This window comes from Mus caroli, chromosome 1 (assembly GCF_900094665.2).
Source record: "Mus caroli chromosome 1, CAROLI_EIJ_v1.1, whole genome shotgun sequence".
Taxonomy (NCBI): domain Eukaryota; kingdom Metazoa; phylum Chordata; class Mammalia; order Rodentia; family Muridae; genus Mus; species Mus caroli.
The window spans coordinates 13,911,886-13,920,472 of NC_034570.1; the positions used below are offsets into that span (position 1 = coordinate 13,911,886).

Sequence of the window (8,587 nt, forward strand, 5' to 3'; positions counted from 1 at the left end):
TTTGGGATAGCATTGGAAATGTAAATGAAATAAATACCCAATTAAAAAAGGTTTTTATTTTTGCATTATATGTATGCATATGTTTGTATGCAAGTAATATATGTATACATAATATATATATGTATATATATATTGCCTTTAAAATTGTTTCTCTGTTAAAACATTGTCTTTATGTCACTCAGAGTAACATAAAATTTATTTCTAAAGGAAATGCACAAGTCAACATAGGGATCCCAACGCTTAGCACAGGGAGTAGCATTTGCCTGCATATACTTTCCTAGCCTAACCCAGTTCAAATTCACTTCCCTGTATGATAACACTTTCCAGTGAATGACTAGAATCACCAATAAATTGTCCAAATGTGTATATCTCTGATAACTTACTTAGTAAAAACATGATGAAAAATCAAACATTTGGGGTATATTTGTGACATTTTGTTAACAAACTAACTGGGGAAAAAACCTAGAACATTAATTTACAATATTTGAAACCTTAGACAAGCTTATTTTATGAAGATATGATATTTAGAAAGAATAATAAACTGGCATTACATACTCATGACAATAGTGACACACATAAAGGTATGTAGCTGCCTTTTGTCTGCGACAAGCTGCAACATCACAGCCAACGAGGTAGGAAGAGGCCCAGACCATCTGCAAAGATAAGAGATGACTTGATGACAGATTTTCATGTTCCCTAATGACAATGTCAGCACTGTTATTGTTATTATATGTAAGCATGCATGGCATGGAGTGATGGCTTAGTGGTTATAAGAGCTTGATTCTTCTTTAGTGGACATGAAAGTGACTCCACCATCCACCTGGACTGCCAATAACCATCTCTAAATCCAATACCAGGTATCCAAGACCTTCTTATTACTTATATGTATAAGACTTATACACAGACACACATGCATGCTCACAAACACACACACACACACACACACACACACTAAAAGTTAATCTTAAATAGGAAATCATGTCTTAAGTTTGCATTCTCCATGTTTTATCCAGAAAACAGATATAAAAAAACTCATGTGTTTAGGACACCTGAGTGGAACAAGAATCTCGTTATATTAATTCCCAATGAAAACCAGAATTGATATCAGCTACTCAGCTCATTCTCTCTATGTCAAACCTATGCGCTGAATATGCTAATATGATAAAGGTTATTTCTATAAGACTCAAACCCAAGAACAGTGTTTAATTACTGGTCAAGCATAGGGTATAATACTCAAATGGATTTTAATGCAAATGAACCAAGCTTAAATTCCACCTCTGTACTTCTAAGTTGGGTAATAATTTTGTTTGTTCACTTTGTTTTTGTTTTTGTTTTGTTTTGTTTTTGTTGTTCTGGTTTTGGTTTTGGTTTGGTTCTGTTTGGATTGAGTTTAGAAGTTTCTTTATTAGGGTTTCATTTTTCTCATCTGTAAGATGGCTATAATAATGCTGCCCAGTACATGCATTTGTATAGTGAGGGTTAAATATTACAACGTTTAAAAAGCTGGAGAAGGAAATAAGGGTGATGCAATGGAGCCCACTTTCTTCTGTGACCTGGGTAAGAGTCTGGCTAGTATTTCCCTCAACCAACACTGAAATCTTTAATCAGGTTTCTTCTTCTTTTGCCTTTTCTTCTATTCTACTTTTTCTACTTCCTCTCTTTCTTCTCCTCCTGCTCCTTCTTATCCTCCTCCTCCTCCTCCTCTTCCTCCTCCTCTCCTTTTCTCTTCTCCCTTTTCCTATTATTCTTCTCCTCTTCTCCTCCTCCTCTTTCTTCTTCTTTCTATCATAGTGATTTTCTCTGGCTAATTTTTTAAAGTATTACTTTCTCTTCACAACTTTTCCAGGTGTCAGTTTCCCTCCACACCAGACAGCATTTAATTATCTATGGGGAATAAGAATATGCTTTCACCAAATCTGTGGCTCTATCCACTATGTAAACTTTGGATGAGGCAAAAACTCAATGATTGCAAGTTTCTCTTCTCATTCTTTCTCCTAAATGTGTATTTGCCTTATGAAACTTTGTTAACCTCTGACTAATATAGAACACATACTTTGAAAAATTGCAATAAAAATACATTAGAATATCTATTTTGTGTATTTCTTCCATCTATTCATTCAGTCCATATCCAAGAAAAAGTACAAATAATGTGAAAATGAATATTAATGGATTCCTATCATTGTACAGATAATGACAGTATTTTTCTCTTAAAATTTAAGCAAATAAAGACCAATTTCTTTGACTTTTGAAAATATTTCTTTAGCTTTTAAGATTATGATAATTTTACAGTATTTTCATTTTCTTTCTCCAAACCCTGTTATATAATTTTGCTACTTTTTTCAAATTCATGGCCTCTCTTGTTATTAATTTACATAATGTTATACAATTTCTAGCACCTTTGGCAAATGGGAGCAGTTATTTTTATAAATTTATTTGATATAGCATTGAATTATTTTGATAAATAGAAAGTCAAAGGGATAAATTGTTGCACAAGACTGAAAGAACCAAAGCCATTATGATATAAGAAAGGGGTTGACTTTGTATGAATGGGTTATAAGACTGGGGTTGCATCATCATAGTTTTCACTGTTTTGCTTTCTTAGGTTCTCTTCTAATCCATTGGCATCATAAATCACTGGATTAACCTGCTAAGTTTTAAGGCATCATGGATTCTTTGCACATGCTGTTTATGTTCAGTGGTACTGATCCTTAAAGAAAAGAAAATTTGTTGATGTTTATTTAATAATTCTGTGCATACATTCATAACTGATTATTTGAGGTATATCTTTGGGAACTTATATGATCAATCCTAACTAAAATTTACTTCATGTAAGTTATGAGAATCACCAGTGAACACTTCTGAGTCCTCTGTTTTGTGGACAATAACTATATTTTAATGTTTTACATTTTAAATATTTAAATACTCTTTCTTCTAGCATACATTTTGTTACATTAGAGATTCTGGGGATTTTTTTTTTCTTTAAAATTAACTTGGACTCTGTATGGCAGGCAAATGATAATTCAAATTTTTAATCAAATTAAGTCAATCCCTTGTCTATTTTCCTCCACTGATTACATCCTGCATTTAATGTAAATGTAAATATTATACTGGGTAATATGATCACTTTGTCTCTCTTGTGAAAACCTTATCTATTCCTGTTAATCACTCTCAAGCTTTCTATAACACTAAAACGAAATGAATAATAACAAAATTAAATTAAGAAAATTGTTCTATTTAAAAAGCACAATGGCAATAAACTACTTAGACTCTTTAGCGTGGAGCCTTAAATATTTCATAGTGAGAGCTATAGAATATTAAATGAAAGAAATTAAAGTAGATCAGATGTGGTCTGAAAGTGATACTATTGCTTGACAGTGTCAGGTTTTGAACATTTTAACTATCGGTTGGTTGTACTTAGAAGAAATATGAATGTCCAATTAATACATGAAAAATTATCAACATATCCAGCTGTTAGAAAAATTTAATCAACATTTCTGTAAGATTATGTCACTGCTCTTAGAATTATTGCCCTCCAGAAAAATAAAAGTACACATATTAGTGATGCTGTGGGAAGAGAAGGATTCCTGCATGGTGCTGGTGGAAACATAAACTGGGAATCCCTTGTGGAAATTTGTATGGAGTCACTTAAATTATTAAAGGGAGAACTTCCTTAAGTTTTATATTTTCTGGATGTTTATATGAAGAAATCCTGATCAACATACAATACTGACATGCACTCTTGTCTTTACAAGGGTACCATTAACAATAGACAAGCCAGACTAGGTATCTGTTACCATATGAATGTGTTAGAAAGACACAAAAGAAAGTTTTTCAAACAATAAGAACAATAAAATATGCCATTTCAGGAAAATGTATGGACCTATGGATCTTTTTTATTGAGAGAATATAGATAGTCTCCTTAAGTCAAGGATTAGGTTTTCTGTCACACATGAATTTCATGTGTCATGGAAATAGAGGGACAATGAGGTGATGGATGTGGAAATGGACCAGGGAAAGTAAATAGCAAACAAAAGGAGTGATTATAATCTGCACATACATTGCATGTTGAAATCTCATAATAAAACTTACTTGAACTAAAACTTACTCAAACTAAAACATGCTAATGAAGCTAAGTGGGCTAGGAAAATTCGTCATTAGACAAAATATTTGCCTTTCTTCATAAGGACCAGAGTACAGATCTTTAGATTCTTTATAAGACTCTAGCAGGTATATTACCCATAAACTTACTAATTGCCTTTTGCTTCCACTTAATCATAAAAATACAAACCAAAAAAAAAATCTGTTTAATGATTGTGCTGCATATGTAAGAGAAGATGGCCTAGTCAGCCATCATTGGGAGGAGAGGCCCTTGATCTTGTGAGGATCATATGCCCCAGTACAGGGGAATGCCAGGGCTAGGAAGCAGGGGTGGGTGGGTTGAGGAGCAGGGCAGGGGGAGCATATAGGGGAATTTCAGGATAGCATTTGAAATGTAAATGAAGAAAATATCTAATAAAAATTGTATTTGAAAAAAATACAAACAAAAAATCTGTTAACTGAGAACTTCATACATGAGCCCCATATCTATATCACTTTGCATCTTCCATTTCAAACATGAGCTCCTTGTTCCTTCTTTAATCAATATTATTACATATAGATTTAGACACATATATGTTGTATATTGAACCTACTGAGATCCTTTACGATTACTCATATATAAATATGTTCAAGACTGACACTCTATAGCTGAGCAGTTATTGACTACTTGTTCTTAGACAAGAAGGTGGGCTCAGGTGGAATTTCCCGTTTGCACTGTCACTCAAGCAGTATTATCATTATCCTGGCCACAATCTAGGAACTAGATGTTTGGGATTCCTGGGTTATTTTCCTTAGGCCTGAGAAGAGAAATAGTAACTATCTTTTACTGACACATATATCCAGTCATGTGTACATCTAGAAGAATACAGATTACCTGAGTGTAGTGATCAGTTTCAATGTCATCATCTGTGGATGGCCATTCTCCATATTTGAAGTATTTGGACTCGTTGAACCAGATTTCAATAACTTTTGACCAGGGAGAGGGGTAATGTTCCATGAGCATATTTTCCCCACAAAATGTATCTGAAATGAGGACAAAGTCTGTGTAATGTTTTTTATGTTAGAACACAGAGGATCTCCTCATTTTATTTCCCAAATGTTTTCATGGTCACCTAGGCATTGTTTTAAAACAGGAAACAAACTCAGTTGTTTCTCTGTTTCACTGAATGATCATGTTGTGCTCAAGTCTGGCAAGCAATGGCACCGACAGATGATGAGAAAGCTTTACAATCATGACTGCAGATATCAATCTCTGTCTTTTAACTGATAAAGGATGACGGTAAAAGTCTGTTTGAGCACATGAGAGCTGAAAGTGAACCAGCTCTGGAGGTAAAACTCAGTTACAAAGAGGATACATATGCTCAAAAGATGGTGGATCCATTTGTCCTATATGCTTTATGTAGGATTTGATGTTGAGGAATAATTCTGTCTTTCTCTAGAATACCAAGATACCCGCATTGTTTAACACAGTGGCATAAGAGTTCCAATAATCTATAAGTATAAATTACATTTGTATTTTTTAAAGTTAGTCTGGAAGAAAGCATTACTTAAAATGTTAGGTAATTCTGTAGGATGCACTAAAAATTGGATAGTACTTGTTTAGTGTATATGACAAAACTGAGCTTACCTTTGAGCACGCAAAATTGTTTATTAGGGTAGTTCTAGAGTTCCTCATATCCTAGTGCCCCCAAACTGAGGAAATACCACATCCTAAAATTGTGGACAACTGAGAGACGTTTGAATGGAAACCTCCTAGATATCCTGATGTGCTTCATTCTTTAATGTTGCTGATCATAGCTTCCCCCTGTTGATGAGAACTTAGACTACAAAAGTAAAAGTATCCAAATTTTAAAAATTAAAAACGATGATATCAAGCTACAATCTGCCAGCAAGGATAGGTGAGGGTCCCTGTAGATTATATCTGTTAGCGTACTATTGTCCAGTTTTTGGCAGGCATGTTCTTTTTTGAGATTTATTTTGTTCATTAACATTTTTGTTTGTTTAAAAGTTATTTGAACCTTAACTGTATCACAAGGTCTCACCTGTTGAAGGCTTGTTCTCTAGATACTGGGACTGAGTGGGTTGTAGGTGCTTTGAGAATTGGAGCCTATATGACAGAGTTGGATCTCTGAAGGCATTCATGTCAAGAGTGTACTATATACCTATTATTCCCCTCCCTCTCTCCTACTTCTTTTCTATTTGAGGTGAACAGCATCCTCCACTTTTCAATCCAGTATCTTATGTGGCATCAGTTCTGTTCCAAATCATTCAAGCTAAAAATCCACAGGCTGAACTTTCTGAAGCCATGAACTAAAAACAAACCCCTCCCTTTAAATTGATCAGCTCCACCCCCAGGCATTTCACTATAGTGTTGGGAAAACTATTTAATGCAAGTTGTGTCATGCAGACCCATACATACTTGGTAGTCGCCTCTCAAGTGAGTCACTGTCTGACTTGTCACAATACCTCGCCAAGATTCTAGCATTCTCTGCAGCAGCTGAACTCCAACTCTGTAAGACAAGAGAATATCGCAGGGCGTGGTGGCGCACGCCTTTGATCCCAGCACTTAGGAGGCAGAGGCAGGCGGATTTCTGAGTTCGAGGCCAGCCTGGTCTACAGAGTGAGTTCCAGGACAGCCAGAGCTACACAGAGAAACCCTGTCTTGAAAAAACAAAAAACAAACAAACAAACAAACAAACAAACAAAAAAAGAATATCCAGAAATACAATGAAATTAGCTTTCTCAACCTAAGATTCTTGTGTTTTATAAAAAAAAAAATGTGGAATTCCTTATGTCCTTTTTTGTGGAAACTGATCTTTTACATGGTGACATTTTCCTTAAATATTCTAATAGGAACATAGAAAGAAAACAAGTGTGTAATTCATTTCAGTTTCCTGTGATATTAAAAATTCAAAATTAGGTTAGAACCCTCAGACCATAACTTGTTTCTTAGAATTTATGTAAAGAGTTTCAGGAAAACAAACAACAATCACAAAACTAACCCAGCAACTTATCAGTTGTTTTATCTCAGTGCTGGCTAGTTTTTGTCAATTTGATACAAACTGGAGTCACTTGGAAAGAGAGAACTGCCCCTAAGGAATTGGCTACATCATAGTGACTTGGGAACATGTCTTTGATGACATATTTGGTGACATATTCTTGATCAGAGATTGTATGTGGTTCTGAGTGATATAAGAAAACAGATGGGAGAAGTCATGAAGAATAATCCAGTAAGAGGCATTCATTCTTCTATGGTCTCTGCTAGACCTTGCCTTGCCTTTCCTCAACAATGTATTGTCATCTGGCATTTTAGACCAAATAAACCCCCTTCTCTATGTTCCCTTGGGTCAGTGTTTTATCACAGCAACAGAGAAGCATCATTTAATAAACCACTCAGACACACCTACATAGGAGTAGAGTGACATCCTGACAATCCTGCAACCAGCATCATCAGAGTGTGCTCACAGCCTGTGTGTTACACTGTCAACAATTACATGATTTACTTGGCTTGCTCCCAGACTTTAATATAAATTTTCTAAGGATGTACAGACAGTTACAACTCTTTTTAGACTCGTTTTACCCTACTTCTGTGGTTTGAGATTGGCATTTTAACAAAATTTTTAGAACACACTATGTTCACTGGACTTAGTAATAATGTAGGAGGCAACATTAGAATTATTGCCATCACTCTTCAGAGTAAAGGTCAACTTTCTCAGCATGACAGTGAAAAGATAATTACTGTATGTGTGTACGCTTCCATCTAGTGGCTATTGTGTAGAATTACTCTTCTAGTTGACAGCATCCAAAACATGTTATTTGTTTCCGGTTTTCAAATAAGAAAGAATACTTTTGAGGGACATCAAAGAACTCAGATGTCCCTCAACAGAGGAACGAATACAGAAAATGTGGCACATTTACACAATGGAGTACTACTTAGCAATTAAAAACAATGAATTCATGAAATTCTTAGGCAAATGGATGCATCTGGACAATATCATCCTAAGTGAGGTAACGAAATCATAAAAGAACACACATGATATGCACTCACTGATAAGCAGATATTAGCCCAGAAACTTAGGATACTCAAGATACTATTTGAAAAACACATGAAACTCAAGAAGAAGGAAGACCAAAGTGTGGATATTTCGCTCCTTTTTAGAATGGGGAACAAAATACCCATGGAAGGAATTACAGAGACAAAGTTCAGAGCTGAGATGGAAGGACCATCCAGAGACTGTCCCACCCAGGGATCCATTCCATATTCAACCACCAAACCCAGACACTATTGCATATGCCAGCAAGATTTTGCTGACAGGACCCTTCCATAGCTCTCTTTTGTGAGGCTATGCCAATGCCTGGCAAATACAGAAGTGGATGCTCACAGTCATCTATTGGATGGAATACAGGGCCCCTAATGAAGGATCTAGAGAAAGTACCCAAGGAGCTAAAGGGGTGGGCAACCCTATAGGAGGAACAACAATATGAACTA

At 35.3% G+C, this 8,587-nt stretch overlaps 1 protein-coding gene across 1 annotated transcript in view; it reads right to left on the reverse strand.

The window, feature by feature from the left end:
• Nucleotides 1-8,587, reverse strand: part of Crisp1 (cysteine rich secretory protein 1) — a 28,549-nt gene that overhangs the window by 9,802 nt on the left and 10,160 nt on the right. Inside the window, exons 4-6 of the mRNA XM_021174043.1 lie at nucleotides 6,518-6,608; nucleotides 4,973-5,121; nucleotides 556-653 (exon numbers count right to left, since the gene is read on the reverse strand). Coding sequence (XP_021029702.1) covers nucleotides 556-653; nucleotides 4,973-5,121; nucleotides 6,518-6,608 — 338 coding nt within the window. The remainder of the gene's footprint in view (nucleotides 1-555; nucleotides 654-4,972; nucleotides 5,122-6,517; nucleotides 6,609-8,587) is intronic.